At 41.9% G+C, this 17,909-nt stretch overlaps 1 protein-coding gene across 1 annotated transcript in view; it reads left to right on the top strand.

Annotated features, from left to right (window-relative positions):
• Nucleotides 1–2,980: 2,980 nt before the first annotated feature.
• Nucleotides 2,981–17,909, top strand: part of LOC124544595 (lachesin-like) — a 140,889-nt gene continuing 125,960 nt past the window's right edge. The window contains exon 1 of the mRNA XM_047123187.1: nt 2,981–3,121. Coding sequence (XP_046979143.1) covers nt 3,073–3,121 — 49 coding nt within the window. The 5' untranslated portion in view covers nt 2,981–3,072. The remainder of the gene's footprint in view (nt 3,122–17,909) is intronic.

Raw genomic sequence — 17,909 nt, 5'->3', positions numbered from 1 at the left:
GTACACTCCGTCATCTGAACGGTTTCATTGTATTCAGGGCATCAGTATTTATCAGTCCAAAGTTTATTTCAATTTTATGATATTTGGTATTTGTAAAACTAATTTTAAGGCATCAGTGTACCTGTTAGTTTTGTCACCGTAACCGGGGACAATAGTAACACAGGTAGGTTACGAAAGTAACATAGTAAATTAAGCCACATTTTATTACCTAAAGCACTCATACCCTAAAGGACTCGTACAGCAGCTTAAAGTACATTACCATTACAAAACATTAATTAAACATCAATAAACTTCAATTTTCATTCGTTTAAAATTATTATATTAATTGAAAGGGCAATTAATAGCACTGAACGAATTCAGGCATTATGAGTACATGTTCAGTGAGTCAATAAAAGAGAAAAGTAATGCATATCTTAGTCCCATCAGATTCACAATTGTAGCACACGTAAATGCCCCCCACCCCCTCCCCCCTTTGGTACAAGCAACATGAGGCCAACCCTCAAATTCTCAACACTGAATCCACTTCTCTTTGGGATGACTGTGATGGAAAGGCTCGACACATACAAGGCAGTAGCTATCATTGTCTTCCGATGATGATTCTTCAGGTTTTTTCTGGTTTCGCCCTCTTGACCGATTGCTTTTTAAATTTAGCTTCTTTTCCGCCTTTTTCGCCTCCAGATTCTCTGGAGTGTCGGTCAAAAATGCAGACTTTCTCCTTTTTCTTGTTTCTTGCCTTGGACCTGCTTTTGGAAGCGGACGAACACCTTCAGGTGAAAAGGCTGCTCGAACTGAAGCACTAGGTCCTGCATCACAGGCTGTGACGTTTGAAAGTGTTTTCTCGCATATTGCTACTAGATCAGGATAAGGTGTCCTCCCAGCTTCAGATGGACCACTAGAAATTGCTAATGATTCTGCTAAGGACATAGTTTGCTTTCCCTAATTGGAAGCTTGTGCTGGGCGATCAGTGACAGAAGATGGTGCAAAATCGATTTCACTGAACGCATTCCTATTAAATGGTACTATGCCTGTGCAGTGAAACCCTGCTGCAATGTTTTTGGGAGTTACAGCAAGTGGAAGTGCTTCCCTTACAATTGATGGGATGTCACAAATTGACATGGTCTTTCCCGGATGATTCTTGATCCAGTTGTTAGCAAAAGCATTCACTGTCTATTTAAGTGGACCATAAACTGAACGGTCTGGAGGCTGTATCCTGTGTGTACAGTGCAGTGGGAATGACAGCATAATAGTCCTCTTGCTTTTACAAAAATTCCGGCTTGTGATGGATAAATGAGGTTCATGATTGTCGAGAAGCAGTAAACATTTGTGCTCGGGAGTTGGTTTAGCAAATTTTACAAAATGATGCAAGAATAACAAAAATTCTTCCTTTTGCGTCCAGCCACTCGCATTTCCTGCTCCAGTGCAATCAATAGGACCGTCTCGAATAAAATGATACCTCAAGCGAGGGACTACAGAGAGAGGTGGTGTATTGTTTCCCTGAGCAGTGATGGCAATAGTAACAGTGACGAATGCCTCTTTCAGTCGACGTGATAGCTCCTACCTGCTTTATTCCCCGTTTAGCAACAATCCTGTTTGGTTTCTGAACAGTGGTGACACCTGTCTCGTCCATATCCCAGATGTCCATGGGCTCTAACTTATATCTCTCCATAACATTGGCCAGGTTGTTGAAAAAGGCTTTAACATTTGTTGGATGAAAGCTCGTTGCTCGAGCAAGACTTGTGGGTTGAGGCGACTGAATAGACAAAAGGGGATTCCTCTTCATGAATGCTGAAAGCCAGTCTGGACCAGCAGTTTGATTGTCCACCCAAGTTGATGGAATTGGTATATTGTTTGTCGTTGCCAGTTCGTGAGCTAATTTACGGAATCTTTAGGGCAAAGTCCGTAAAATATCTCCGACGCTTTAATCGCATATTCAGTTAGAATTTTTTTCTTGTTCATCAGAGAACACTCGTTTTACACTTCTATACCCAACACGAGGCATTGTTGTGCTGCTATCACTCATACGTTTCTCTCTCTCTTTTTTTTTAAAATGTACCGATGCAATGTCACATGGCATACATTTTGTTTCTTTGCTGCTGCTCTAATACTTATATTATAATTTGCAACATCATCTGCCGCAGTTTGATATACAGTAGTAGGAGTTAGTCCTCTTGTAGTCGTCCTAACCCGTGTTCGTGGCATAATTCCCTGTAACGAAATAACGAGTTTGCTCAGTAATAACGAGTTAGTTCAGCAGGACACTACTACTCCTAATAGTATCATACCTAATTTACTGTTCGCTAACGAAAAAAAGGGACCTGCAGCTAATAATACTTTTTCAGTAACGGGGACGAAAGAAACGCTGGTACTTTCGTCCCTAGCAGTAATGTTTCTATTGTCCCCGACCATGGTTTTCTGTTTAATTGATATTTTAGACGCAATCTACACAAGTAATGAAAAAGCTGATAATGGTGACATAAAACTGAAAGTTTCACGTAGTTAAATTATTACAGTAGACTTACGTTTACAGCGTAATGCCACCGTTATCACAAAACTAAGAAAATTGAGAAAACTTACGTGATACACTGAAAAAAACGTTTCAATACTGGCCAACAATTGGTAGACAGTTGGGAAATATGAAACGAATACGTTGTTTGAATCACGTGATTTTCGGAGCTACATGCGAACGTCGGGGAGGGATGTTACTTTCATACCCTGTTACTTTTGTCCCCGGTCTCCCCTATACATTTACTTCCATTAAATGCAATAATTTGTTATTTCATAATCTAAAGTATTTACTGTTATTGGTACTACTGCTAACAACAGTCTATCCCCATTCAAATCAAATGCGTTAGCTGATGTAATTGCGGATAGCATCTGCAGGTTCCATAATTATTTACAACCGCATACGCCACGGCGTATTCGAACGGAGCACTGTTTCCGTGCAGACGGAGGGCATCCCGTGTGACCTTAGGTCGGCCGATACTGCCCGAGGCCACCAGATTCCCTGCAGCGTCTGCAGCCTCTAGCATATACACAGACAGATTCATTGCGTCGTGAATCATTGTTTCCAAGATGATCGTAGCGCAACTTCTGGCAGCATTCCTGGTAGAATTAGCAACAGGTAAGATTGCAGTAGTCTCTACATCTATGTCTACGTCCATTTTCTGCAAACTACTGTGAAGTGCATGGCAGAGGGTACTTCCCAATGAGGGATGGGAAGAACCGACCGGTTAAAACCGATACCGGTATTTCAGTTCTGAGTAACCGGTAGTTTTTGGTTTTTCTTTGGTCTCAGTTATAACAGGTGTTTTTGTTTTTTCCTAATAAAGGAGTACAAAATATCAATTGGCCATAGCAGTAGTGCTAAAATGTTTCGTTCGTGTGCGTGCACTGTGAAAGACTTGCACGACGTGGTCTATGCAGTAGCTTCTCGCTGTCGTTGTCGGACATCCGTTGTACTGCAGAATGGCACCAACACTAGTGTGGAAATATTTTTACGAAGTGACGTAGCAATAAAGTACAATGTTTCATTTGCTTTAAAAGATTAAAGATTGTCTACTACTTCTATGAAATAATAAAAGAGGAAGGAAATTAAGATATCAGTTATAAATTAAAAACTTATCAACAGTTTATTCATAGTATACAATAAAAATAGAAAGTAGCTGACCGGTTGTCTGTGTCTACATAATGTGCCTTTATCTGCTTGTAGCCCTTGAAAACGGACAAATTAACACGAAAAACAGTTCTTTAACTACAGTTGTCATTCTTTACCATCGACTATTCGTAGCGCCCAAATAGTGCTATGATCCCCGATTACAACATGATGTTTGAGCAAAGTTTCAAAAAATTGGAATCAATAGGAGAATACTGGTGATTTTTTTGTAGTATTCAGCCACTTACCACATTTCGAGAAAAGCAACGAGTAGCGGGCGGACTAATTTTTATTTGCTTATTTAACATAATATTTTGGTTCTACGTATGTTGCAACTTGGTGAGTAAAAATTTCTTTCCATCTTTGTTCGATTTCCACATTTATTACAGGAAACGACAGGAATAAAATACAGAAAATCGCTTACTTAAAAAAAAAGGTTATTTTGAGCGGTGCTAACAGTCAGGTTAACTAACGTGGAAAAAGACGATATAACCAGTCCAGTAGTTTCAGCGATCATCGCAATCCCTACTTCCCATCATAGGCGTCCGCAAAGGAGGAGGAGGAAAGGGGTGCGGGGGGGGGGGGGGGGGGGGGCGGAGGAGTAACAGAGGGCCACTTGCCCCCTCCTGTAACGTGTGGTAGACTCTCTATTAATTTCGGAATTCTCTCGCATTTCTAGAAGTGGCTGTGTCTGACTATTCGGTCGCATGCAGGGCATAATACAGTCGCTTTAGTAAATACCAAGTTGTTTGAGTGTCTTTACAGACCATTGCCGATATAGAGTATTTAATCTTTTCTCTGTCCGTTCCTTGTACAATCCTTGATGAGCTACACAAAGGGAGAGTTGACAGTTTAAATAACTGCTGGGCTAACAATATTTCAAAGCAATTGGTCTAGAACTTGTGGAGATACACGATTTTGAACAAACGAACATTTACATTTTTGTTTATATAGACGTACAGACATTCATAAACAGTTGTAAATAAATTATATACAAAAACATGGCCTTCCAATGGGATCCCCAACATAAGAGACGTTGGCAAACATACTCATAGTAAAAAGATCTATATCTTATTATTTATTGCAACAACTGCATATTGGTTTTAGTATAAAGAATAATAAAGAAGAGACTCTGTTTGTTCGCCATAAATGATTAATACTGCATCAGTAAGTAATTAGAAATAAAAGAAAAAAGGCTATAATTGAGAGATGAGAAAATAGCTATTCCCAAGAATTTTGTTTTTATTACAATTTTATTTTGCTTTCAGCGAAGCAACCTGATTGATTAATCATTGAAATCAGGTTTAGCAACTATGTCGAATTCTGTCAACAAGATTTGACGGCCTGCTTATTCTCATATTCAACTTAGGTTAGGTTAGTAGTTGTATCACGGACTTTAATTTGCTGGAACTGTGAGTTCACAATGTGTGACAGTACCTGTTACTGTTTTAAACATCCTCAACACTATCTCACTGTTTGATGAGCATCTCTTAACTCATACTCAAACCTTCGAAGTATCCAAATGGAAAACTGTGTCAATGCTTCTCATTAGTTCTTTCACCTAGTACTTGAAAGTAGCTATTTCCGTTAAGTAGCTGCGCTACATCATTATCTATGCTACATGTGGTACCAAAATCTGTTGCACTTTTTTTCGAGATGAGACACAGCTTTCATTTAAGGCGTTTCCTAATATTCTATCAGTTTCAAGCATTCTACCTCGAACAGTCTCGTTTCTATCCTCGGTCGGCAGAAGTCGGAAGTTTTCTGTAGAATGTCATGTTTATGTCAGTGCCCGCCCGCTGATCTTTGAGATCCTGCAGTACCGTAGAGAAGTAATAGCAACAGATTGTTGAAAAGAAGTGGGTTGTGTAGGTGGCAGTTGTGTGAAACAAGCATACTGCTGCCACATGAACCATGTTAGCGATAAACATCTGTTCTGTATCGATCGTTTCTTTATTATGGTACTTGAACTAAATTACGCTCTGTCAACAGTGTGCGTTCACAGTCGTAGGCCGAGGAAAAATATTTTTCTTGTATGGGGGGAAGATACGAGGTGCTATCCAAAATTTTCGGGACTGGTGCTGTCATCTGTTGCAAACCTTACCTTTGGACTAATGGTCATCACCACCCTCGAAGTAGTTCCCACCCACACGTACACACTGGTCCCAGCACTTCTACCACTGGTCAGGCGTTTTCTAGAAGTCATGTTCTTTGAGGGTGTTTATCACCGCCACCGATGCTTCTTGAATCCTCTCTAGAGTGTCGAACCGACAGCCTTTCAACTTGAGTTTCAGTTTTGGGAATAGCGCGAAGTCGCCAGATGCCAAATCTGGCGAGTACAGTGGGTGGGGTTGTTTTTTGCCAGAAAGGTCCTGGTGAGCAAGGACGTGTGACAGGGTGCGTTGTCGTGATGCAGCAGCCAGTTCCCTTGACGTCAAAGTTCGGGCCGTCGTCGCCGCACGTTTTCACGGAGCCGTCGCAAAACGTCACAGTAGTACCCGAATTCACTATTTGGTTGGGTGGGACAAATTCTTCGTGCACAATTCCCTTGGTATCAACGTAAAAGATGACCATGCTCTTCACTTTGCTCTTCACCTGTCTCGCTTTCTTGGGTCTTGGAGAGCCCGGGCTCTTCCACTGGGACGATTTTTGCTTTGTCTCTGGGTCATAACCGTAAATCCAGCTCTCGTCGCGTGTGATAACCCGTGACAAGATGGTTGGATCATCAGATGCCGTCTGACGAAGGTCCGTGCACACTTTAACATGCTATGCCTTCTGATCGGCAGTCAAGATCCTAGGCACAAATTTTGCGGCTACACGATGTATGCCCAATTCATCATTCAACATTCATTGACATGTCCCATAGCCAATACCCACTTCATCCACAAGGTCTTGAATGGTTCGATGTCGATCCGCACGAACCAATTGTGAAGTTTGGTAATGGGCCTTCCAGTGTGAGCATCATCTTCGACGTCTGTACGGCGGGCCCTGAACCGAGAGTGCCACTCAAACATACGCGTACGGCTCATGCTCTGTCCCCCAAACACTTATTGAATCACTGCAAGATTAGATTAGATTAGATTAGATTAATACTAGTTCCATGGATCATGAATACGATATTTCGTAATGATGTGGAACGAGTCGAATTTTCCAATACATGACATAATTAGGTTAATTTAACAACATACTTAAGTTAATATAACAACTTTATTTTTTTTGTGTGTTTTTATTTTTATTTTTTTATTTTTTTTATTTTTTAATATTTTTTTTCTTAATTTATATCTAAAAATTCCTCTATGGAGTAGAAGGAGTTGTCATTCAGAAATTCTTTTAATTTCTTCTTAAATACTTGTTGGTTATCTGTCAGACTTTTGATACTATTTGGTAAGTGACCAAAGACTTTAGTGCCAGTATAATTCACCCCTTTCTGTGCCAAAGTTAGATTTAATCTTGAATAGTGAAGATCGTCCTTTCTCCTAGTATTGTAGTTATGCACACTGCTATTACTTTTGAATTGGGTTTGGTTGTTAATAACAAATTTCATAAGAGAGTATATATACTGAGAAGCTACTGTGAATATCCCTAGATCCTTAAATAAATGTCTGCAGGATGATCTTGGGTGGACTCCAGCTATTATTCTGATTACACGCTTCTGTGCAATAAATACTTTATTCCTCAGTGATGAATTACCCCAAGGGTCTCCGTAGCACTTTTCCCGAGATTCGCACAGAATTTGATACACAAGCGCTGTTCTGTTAGCGAATCCATCGTAAAATCGCCACACACCAAACACAGAGTACTACAGAAATCACTGTGGACACGCAACACGTCCTCCCAGTTGAATGCCACTCCGCACACTGGGTCATCAGATATCCAGCTCTCGCTACCTAGCGGTGCAAAGACCTACTACTCCTACTTTCCACATGGCAGCACCAGTCCCGAAAATTTTGGATTCCACCTCATACACTGGTGTCCAAAATTAAAGCAACAAACAGAAATTTTGCAAGTCTGCATTTATTTTGGTACAAAACAATATAAAAAAGTGGTGGTAAAGTAGAAGAAATGTAACGAATACAGAACGTAAATAACTGCAACATGCATAACGGTAGACAAAAATGTTCTTCGTTTTTCCCAACTTAACAAATTTGCATACACATTCCGACAACTGGTTAATGCCCTCAGTACGGGGTGTGACGCCCTCTGGCAGCAATACCGGCCTGACAGCGACGGGGTATGCGGTGGATGATGTCATCAGTCTCACGTTGAGGCAATAACGCCCTTTGTTTCTGGAGAGCTGCTCGCAGTCTTGGAGAGGGGTCGGTGAAAGCTGATCTGATGCAAGCCGTCTCCCTAGTGCATCCTGGACATGCTCTATGGGATTCAAATCGGGAGAGTGAGCAGCCCACCCCATGCATGCAATATCTTACGTTTCCAAGAAAACATCAACTCTATGAGGTCGAGCGTTATCGTCCATCAATACAAAGTCTGGGCCCACAGCACCTCGCAAGAAACGCAGATGAGGTCCCAAGATCTCGTCACGATGCCTTGTCAATTCACCCTTACCATTTCATGAAGAGTGGCTCGAGTGGTAAACATAATCTCTGCCCACATTATCTGGGATCCTCCTCGTTATTGGTCTCTTCCCACAATGTTTGGGTCCCGAAATCGTGTTCCACATTCGCTTCAGATGCGAATCCATCGAGAATCATTCTCCAGACTACATCGGGACTCATCTGTGAAGAGAACACTAACCCACTGTTCGACCATCCAGGTGGCATGTCGATGAGCCCACTCTAGACATTCCCTTCTGTGAAGACATGTCTGAGGTAGACATACAGCATGTCTCCAACAATAAAGGCTACCCTACCGAAGCCTTCTGAATACCGTTTGCCTCGATACAACACGTCCACTGGATACTGCGATCTCACATGCCAGTTGCCATGCAGTTCAAACGCGGTACTGCCATACTCTTACAGCTAAATAACGGTCCTCTCTTATGAAGTCACACGTGGTCGGTTCCGCCCTGGTCTTTGGGATACAGTTTCGATCTCTATACACTGTCGCCACATCCGAGAAATAACAGAACGATTTACACTAAGTTTCAGATGCGAATCCATCGAGAATCATTCTCCAGACTAAATCGGGACTCATCTGTGAAGAGAACACTAACCCACAAGTGGTTAAAACTATAGTATACTACGGACACAGGTGCGCATGTAACAACGCTGTTCAATCTGTAAAGGATTTGCGTAACTAGTTTTTAAGTTGCTGGAAGTCCTCTGTAACAAGGACTGTTCTGCTTTCTTTCTTCCTATGGCCCTCCACCACAGAGAGTCTGGCAGACGTCTTCTCTGTGCCATACTGCACCGTATGTGACTGCGTACACAACGATTGTACATGTGGGGCTACCTGACAAACTCTACCTCGTTTCATAGGTGCCCTGTCATCAACACTGGAATGGTTGTCCGTTGACTGGAATGCTATCTTCCGTGAAGTACACCATCGTGCGGACATCTGGTTGACAGTTTGTATTATTATATCGTGAATTAGATACAGGACGGGGAAATAGCGGTTTGTTGCTTTAATTTTGGACACCAGTGTAGTACACAAGGTAGGAGAACAGATGTACCGCTTTTGGTTAACTGTCAAATCGTTCTTTTTTCCTGATCAGGTGTTGCTGCTAAGAGACACAGTAGTGTTGCCTAAATACTTGACGTGCCTCTTACGTCAACATTCCTTTTTCAGTCGTCAAACCTCCAGTAATTTAGCATGCAGCTTGTCTTTACAGTGTCTTGCTCGAAAAGGTGTGTCACAGGACAATCTATCGACCTTCCACCGAACTACGGACCCCTTTGAAGATGTCTCCCGCAGTCGGAGACGAAACGTTGGGAATTGACACAGAATTCATCAACCGACCACGGCATAACACCCCGGATAATTATAATGGATATAATGGACAATCTATAAATATAAGAGGAGCTCATTTCATTACCCACTAGTAGTGCAGAAACGCGAAACAAGTGGTTAAAACTATAGTATACTACGGACACAGGTGCGCATGTAACAACGCTGTTCAATCTGTAAAGGATTTGCGTAACTAGTTTTTAAGTTGCTGGAAGTCCTCTGTAACAACGAAGGTAATTTTCTGGGAAGATTTCACACATGGAGTTACTTTTTTTTCCTAGTAGTTAGGTGAATATAGAAACTGAAATCTACTGGGTTACTGCACAAGTTCGTAGCGTTTTTCCTTAAGTTTAATAAACACAACGGGTTCACATAGCAGAAAATTTAGTCGTCAATAATATATTCTGCTTCACTATTTGCAACAGTCTGCCAACGCTAGGGTAGCGTTTTGATTCCGCAACTGCAGAATTAACGTTGTTTTGAGGCGAAAAACTCATAGAGCCATTTTCGGAGCGCATTTTCATCTGGAAAAGAAGTTCCTTGAAGGCAGTTTGATAGAGAGCGGAAAAGGTGAAAATCTGAGGGCGCAAGACCAGATGAATAAGGTGGGTGAGGAATGGCTTCCCAACCCAACTCTTATATGAAATGATAATTAAATCAATATCCTAAGCTGTCGACAGGCGTTGATATACATCAACGGGGGCAGTTGAAAATGTGTGCCCCAACCGGGAGTCGAACCCGGGATCTCCTGCATACATGTCAGATGCTCTATCCATCTGAGCCACCGAGGGTACAGAGGATAGTGCGACTGCAGGGATTTATCCCTTCCACGCTCCCCGTGAGACCCACATTCCCAACTTAATGTCCACACACTACGTTCGTAGTGCCCCTGCCCATTACACTCATTACTTGCGGCAGACAATCTCACCGAGTCCCGTAAGAGTTCGGGCAATGCGTGTGCATCCAGCACAGAAGGAGGAGGTCAATGGCCGGTTAGCCTGAACTATATATGAAGATAGTCTCTTCTTTCGGACATGTCCGAAAGAACAAATACCATCTTCATACAACTCTTATATGGTGTTTATCAGTCTAACACAATTCTGGCGGGCGTTATCGTGGTGTAGCATCACTTCACGCAGTCATCCTGGTCGTTGTTCTTGTATTGTATTTGCAAAATGTCTCAGTGGTTGACAATAAATATCAGCAGTGAAGATCACACCGTGGGAAAGCAATTCCTAATAGATCACACCATTGCTGTTCCACCAGATGCTTAACATTCTCTTTTGTGCGTGCATACAGGTCTTTGTACATAGAGTTGCTGATTTGTTTGGGCTCAACCATTCCTTTCTTTTCCTTATGTTAGCATAAAGAAACCGTTTCTCGTCACCAGCAACGATACAGCATGAGAATGGTCAGTGTTGTTCACGAGCCAATTGATGATGAGCAAGCCGAGATGTACACTGATTTTTGTGATATTGGCTTAGAGCATGCGGTACCTATCCAACCGATTTTTGGAACTTCCCCGTTACATGCAAGCGGACAGAGCAAAAATGACTAAGAAACAGGTTGTGAGAGCGGACCAGGCAGATAAAGCAGGCAGTTGGCCTGCTAAAATTTGCAACGTTTCCTCCACAGTAGTCCTCTCTGGTATCGAAAACGACGTCATTAAGACTCTATCGATGACACAAAAACAAATGACAAGAGAAGAAATAGAATGACAAAGAGAACCCTGTAACACTTCTTGTTATTATGTAATCTTTCCACCTGAATGGCTGCTCGTGCATACTACTTTACGTATTTAACAAAAATCAACATACTCCTTGCTTATAACAAGCTATATTGTCTGGCACAAACTAACATACATTTTTTAAAGTTCTCAGAACGATGTCTGGCTTTCCATTCCTCATTCTGTACATACAAATACAATTAGACACCTGACATTTGTGAAATTTTTTCTCACCAAAAAACACATTGCATCAAAGAACACACAAGAAAATACTAACACCTACGACAAGCAACCAAACGCATAACAACATAGATGCTCTCAGTTCTTAGTATAAATCAACAGCCATCCCAACTTTGAACACTAATGTGCCTCCAGCCACAGCATCGGCACGTACTACATGTTGCAGGCACTGACAGAGTACAAGGCAACTCATTGCCTGACCAATTACACGGCCATAAATAGTCTCCTCTAGTGTTACACTTGAACTGAGACAAATCCGCAGGTCCAGCTGCTTTCAGAGAATTCACTTGGAGACTCCTATGGCAGTTAATTCTCCCTAACATGTTCGTGCAAAGGAAGAAAGAAAAGAAAAAAACTAAGCTCCTTCACCAAACTCGTACCTTCGAAGGTACAATCTAGAACTGCCTATGACGTCACAGCTGGAGCATCCTCTCGACGAATAGCAGCCATTGGTCCCTAAAAAACTTTTGACACCAAAATGTGGGGGTGTTAGAAACCAGTTCATCCCCAGACAGCTGTTGTTGGTATCGCTGCGCCCATTTCTGGCTCCAAAATGTAGTCGTTGGCAGTAGCCCGTCAAGCACTGACACAAGGGCAGCGCTGGACGGCGAGGGACAAAAAGCAGCCACCAGATCAGGCGGCTTTCAACTGTGGGCATTGGTATGATGACAACGATTGCGTGTGCCCACCCTGAGCAATGGTATTGTTATTCTGAAGTGCGTGAGTTGGGGGCTTCTGGTCAGTGAAAATCACGAAGCGATGGGTTTCTACAGGAGGGTGGAAGTATTTCACTGCCTTGAACACGGCAATCAACTCACGGCCGTAAGCACACCAGGCACGTTAGTTAGTTAGTTAGTTGGTTGCGTGTTCCATTGATCAGTCGCACGGTACGGTAGCCGTTATGATGTGGAACGTGTCAAGTGAACAAGAAATGCACATATGAAACAAGATTTTTTAATATATATGTATATCACAATACAGAGTTAAAGATTAATATTTCCACTATTTACCCCATTCCCTTAAATGGCACAAAATGCATGCGCTATATTTATAGATTTATTTATTCCTATTCAAGAACTCATCTATGGTATAGAAGGAGTTGTCAAGGAGATATGATTTCAATTTATTTTTGAAGCTATTACTGCTGTCTGTCAGACATTTTATTTCATCTGGTAACTGGTCGATAATTTTTACATCCTCATATTTTACCCCTTTGTGTGCCAAAGAATAAAGGATGGTGTAAGTCTTTCTTTTTTCTGGTATTATAATCATGAATGTCACTGTTGTTTTTAAACGGGTCCATGTTGTTGAGAACAAATTTCATTACTGATTAAATGTACTGTGAGGCTGTTGTAAGAGTTTCCAATCTTTTAAAAAGATGCCTACAAGATGTGCAACTATGAACCTCACACATTATTCTAACTACTTTCTTTTGAGCAGTGAATACTTTTGTTCTAAATGTTGAGTTACCCCAAAATATTATTCCGTATGACATCAGAGAGTGAAAGTATGCAAAATATGTTAGCTTGCCAATTTCTATAGCCTCAAAATTGGCAATTATTCTGATTGCAAAAGTTGCTGAACCTAGTCGCTTTAGAAGATCCAAAATACGAATTTTCCAATTAAGATTCTCAGCTATATGTATACCCAAAAACTTAGTATGCTCTATCCTGTCTACTGATGTCTGTTGATGTGTTATATTTATTGAAGAAACTGTAATTTTTGCAGCAGAAAATTGGATGTACTGTGTTTTTTCAAAGTTTAGAGTAAGCCCATCTGCAGAAAACCAATTAATGACTTTTCCAAAGACCTTATTTGTATCATTTTCAATTGGAGTTTCTTTTACTGAATTAATAATGAGGCTTGTATCATCAGGAAACAGTGTCAGTTCAGCTTCCTGTTTCAGATAGGAAAGGAGGTTGTTCACACATGTCAAGAACAGAAGGGGACCCATGATTGAACCCTGTGGAACACCTAATGTTATTTCACCCCAGTTAGATGAAGTGGCAAACTTATTTAAATCACTTGACCCATATAAGGAAACTTTTTGCTTGCTGTTCTGTAGGTATGACTTAAACCACTCATATGCTATTCCATTTATACCATAGAATTGTAATTTCTGTAACATAATGTCATGGTTCACACAATCAAATGCTGTGGACAAGTCACAGAAAATTCCTCTTGGCGACATTTTACTATTTAAAGACTCTATTATGTGGACAGTGAAATTGTATACTGCTGTCTCAGTAGAACAGCATTTTGTGCGACTCTGATAGCTTCCAAAACTTGAAATCGAGTGGCTGCGAGCTACTGCCAACGTGTTGTTGAAACACTCCGCCTATTCCTGTCTTGCTGCTGTCCATGACCACGAGGAGTTGAGTAGATCTTCCCTTAGAGATAGGGCTGTGTAGCGCCACAGTCAGGAGTTCCAGCACTATGGAGGCTTTGGGTAGATGGCGTCGATAAAAATTGTTCATGCCAAGATAGCAACGTAAGTCTTTGGATGTCTGTGATCGCGGCATGTTCAAGACCGTCTGTACCTTGTTTGGTAGTGCTGTAGATCTTCTAGGGTTGATTAAGTACCCTAGAAACTCAATTTTAGTGACTCTGAATGTACTTTTCGGGGAGTTAATGACGACGATGGCCTCGCTCAGGCGCCGAGAGACGGTCTTTAGATGTCGGCGGTGGAGTTCAGGCGACTTGGAATTGACCAGAGTGTCGTCAAGATACGTGCAACACCAGGTCCTGACAGCATTCCCAAGACCAAAAGTCATGTACATGCTATCGAAAAGCCCAAAGGTCGTGATAATTGCCGCTTTCTGAATGTCTTCAGGTGCCACAGTAATCTCCATGTATGTCTTCACACTGGTACTGCAAATGGCTGAAAGCAAGGGGAAACTGCAGCCGTAATTTTTCCTGAGGGCATGGAGCTCTACTCTATGGTTAAATGATGATGACATCTTCTTGGGTGAAATAGTCCCCATTCGGATCTCCAGCTGGGGACTACCCAGGATCAGGAGAAACAGAACTGACATTCTATGGATTGGAGTGTGGAATGTCAGGTCTCTTAATTGGGCATGTAGGTTAGAAAATTTAAAAAGGGAAATGGATAGGTTAAATCTAGATATAATGGGAATTAGTGAATTTCTGTGGCAGGAGGAACAGGATTTCTGGTCAGGTAAATATAGGATATAAACAGGAGTAAGGCAAGAGTGCATTTAGTAATGAATAAAAAAAAAAGGACGTGGATAAGCTACTATCAACAGAATACTGAACGCATGATTGTATCCACGATAAATATGAAGCCCACACCCACCAGAATAGTACAAATTTATATGCCAACTAGCTCTGCAGATGAGGAGGAGATAGAGGAAATGTGTGATGAGATAAAAGAAATTATTCAGATAGTTAAGGGAGGCGAAAATTTAATAGTCATGGTGGACTGGAATTCGATAGTAGGAAAAGGAAGAGAAGGAAAAGTAGTAGGGGAATATGGACTGGGAGAACGGAATGAAAGAGGAAGCTGCCTGGTAGAATTTTGCACAGAGCGTAATTTAATCATAGTTAACACTTGGTTTAAGAACCATGAAAGAATGTTGCATACATGGAACAGACCTGCAGGCACCGGAAGGTTTCAGATTGATTAAGTTATTGTTAGACAGAGATTTCGGAACCAGGTTTCAAATTGTAAAACATTTCCAGGGGAGATGTGGACTTTGACAACCATTTATTGGTTATGAACTGCAGATTAAAACTGAAGAAACTGCAAAAAGACAGGAATTTAAGGAGAGGGGAGTTGGATAAACTGAAAGAACCAGAGGTTTTAGGGAGTTTCAGAGGGAGCATTAGCAAACGACTGACTAAAACAGAGGAAAGGAATACAGTAGAAGAAGAATGGATAGCTGTCAGAGATGAAATAGTGAAGGCAGCAGAGGATCAAGTAGGTAAAAAGATAAGGGCACGTAGAAATCTTTGGGTGACGCAGGAGATATTGAATTTGATCAACGAAAGGAGAGAATTTAAAAATTCAATAAATGAAACAGGCAAAATGGAATACAAATGTCTAAAAATGAATTCAACAGGAAGTGTAAAATGGTTAAGCAAGAATGGCTACAGGGCAAATGCAAGGATAAAGAAGCATATATCACTAGGGGTAAGATAGATGCTGCCTACAGGAAAATTAAAGAGACCTATGGAGAAAAGAAAACCACCTCTATGAATATCAAGAGCTCAGATGGAAAACCAGTCATAAGCAAAGAAGGGAAAGCAGAAAGGTGGAAGGAGTATTTAGAGAGCCTGTACAAGGAAGATGTACTTGAGGGCAATATTATGGAATTGGAAGAGGACAGTATTGGTGCAACCAGCGTTGTTGGGAACTGTGCATTGTTGCAAGATGTATCCAAGATGGCGGATATGACGTCTTCCAAGATGGCGGCGTGTAGACTTGGCAACAGCGCATGATGTCATCCAAGATGGCGGATTTTGGTGGGAAGATAGGTCAATTCGGCTAAATCCACTAACCTAACCCTCCTCCCCTCCTCCACAAAAATGGCGGGAAGTTCAAATTCCAATAGTATAATGCAACACACCACAGTTATCTCAGCTAACCTAAGAAAATCGTGGGAAGATTGGTCTGGGCTACCTCCACTAACCTGTCATGCGACCGCCACCTCTACCTAGGAACTGGCGTCAAGTTTGAATTTTGGTGGGAAGATAGGTCAATTGGGCTATCTCTACTAACCTAAGAAAATGGTGGGAAAGTAAGGACACTTGGGCTACCTCCACTAACCTAAGTCACCAGACCGTCACCTCATCCTAGGAACTGGCGCCAAGTTTGGATTTTGGTGGTAAGGAAAGCTCACTTTGGGTTTCTCTACCACCCTAAGAAAATTGGGGGAAAAAACCCTCCACTAACCTGAGTCACCCGACTGCCACCACTTCCTAGGGATTGGTGGGAAAGGGACTCAGCCTGCACTGGGCTGGTGGAGAGAGGAAGGAGTCTATTCATTTTGGAACACTTTTTTAGGGATGAAGTATATTTATTACAGTGATACATAACACATGCTCTGACATGCCACACAGCATACAGACCCGCAAACTACCCCTAAATCCTACAGACCTGCAAGCCACTCGTTAATAATGCAATACATTTATGTCCAGAGAGTCAAATGACTCATAAATTGTCAAAACAATAATCCATATAAACAACTCTGCAAACATTGTTGCTAATCGTCAACTCTCGAAATCATCCACCAGTCTTTACTTAAACAATTAGAGGCAGCACCACCATCCAGTGTGTTCGCCACAAGGTCCAGACTCCAACTGATGTAGTACACAGTACCACCACCAGAGAGCACTGACGTGTTCCGTGACGTAATCCAAGATGACAGCCATGATGTCAGCTGATGATGCAAGTACTGCTTTATCCAAGATGGCGGCAAACAGTGTGTGCACCATGAGATCTGGACCTATTACTCAGTACCACCACCAGAGACCGCTGTCGTCCGTTTTGTGACAGAATCCAAGATGGTGTATGGGTGGGGGGATGGTGGGAAAACGATTCTGGCTGTGCTGGGCATAAGTTTTTATTTTCCAGACAGTGTCTCCATCACGAGATCTAGACTCCCACTGAAATAGTGCACAATACAGCCACCAGAGGGTGATGTCATCCCTTCTGTGAAGTAATCCAAGATGGTGGTTTGAAGGGGGAAAACAGCGCGAAAATGACTCAGCCACAACTGGGATGCTGCAGAGAGTAAGGAAGGAGTGTACTTTATTTATTTTGGAACAGTTTATTTAGGGAACAATTTTGAGAGATAGTATATTTATCACACTGATGCAAAATACATGATTGGGATCACGCCACACAGCCCACAGACCTATAAACTACTCCTAAATAACGCTCTGCAGACACGCAAACAACTAACTCACCGAAATAACTTCAGCACAGACCTGCAAACTGCTCCTAAATAACAAAGCATAGTGATGTGCAGACAAGCTCAGTACTTGTAAACTGTCCAAATAGCGCTTAGCACAGCCTACAGACTAAGTCACAAAATAATGCAATCAACACGGACACGCACCTTCTGCCACCCCCTGTCCACTAGACCGAACAGGAGGTTACCTGCTGCCCCGTGAAGTGATGCGGCCATCAGCTGCCAAACTACATACAGTTACCTTCAAGCATGAGGTGCTTTCATACTGCCTGAGAAATCCCTCTCGAAGTACATGTTCACCTAGGCACCATCGTTCATGCGACAGGGCGGGAGTGCCATCACAGTTGCAAGCCGCCCCCAGTTGCAGGTGAAAGTTGCCTCTATTTTCGGGTATACAGTCAATGTTATACTGATGTCACAGAACTCCAAGGCGCGCTCACGCAGCACACAT

The sequence above is a fragment of the Schistocerca americana genome, chromosome 8 (genome assembly GCF_021461395.2).
Source record: "Schistocerca americana isolate TAMUIC-IGC-003095 chromosome 8, iqSchAmer2.1, whole genome shotgun sequence".
NCBI lineage: Eukaryota > Metazoa > Arthropoda > Insecta > Orthoptera > Acrididae > Schistocerca > Schistocerca americana.
This window is presented reverse-complemented; position numbering and strand designations above follow the sequence as displayed.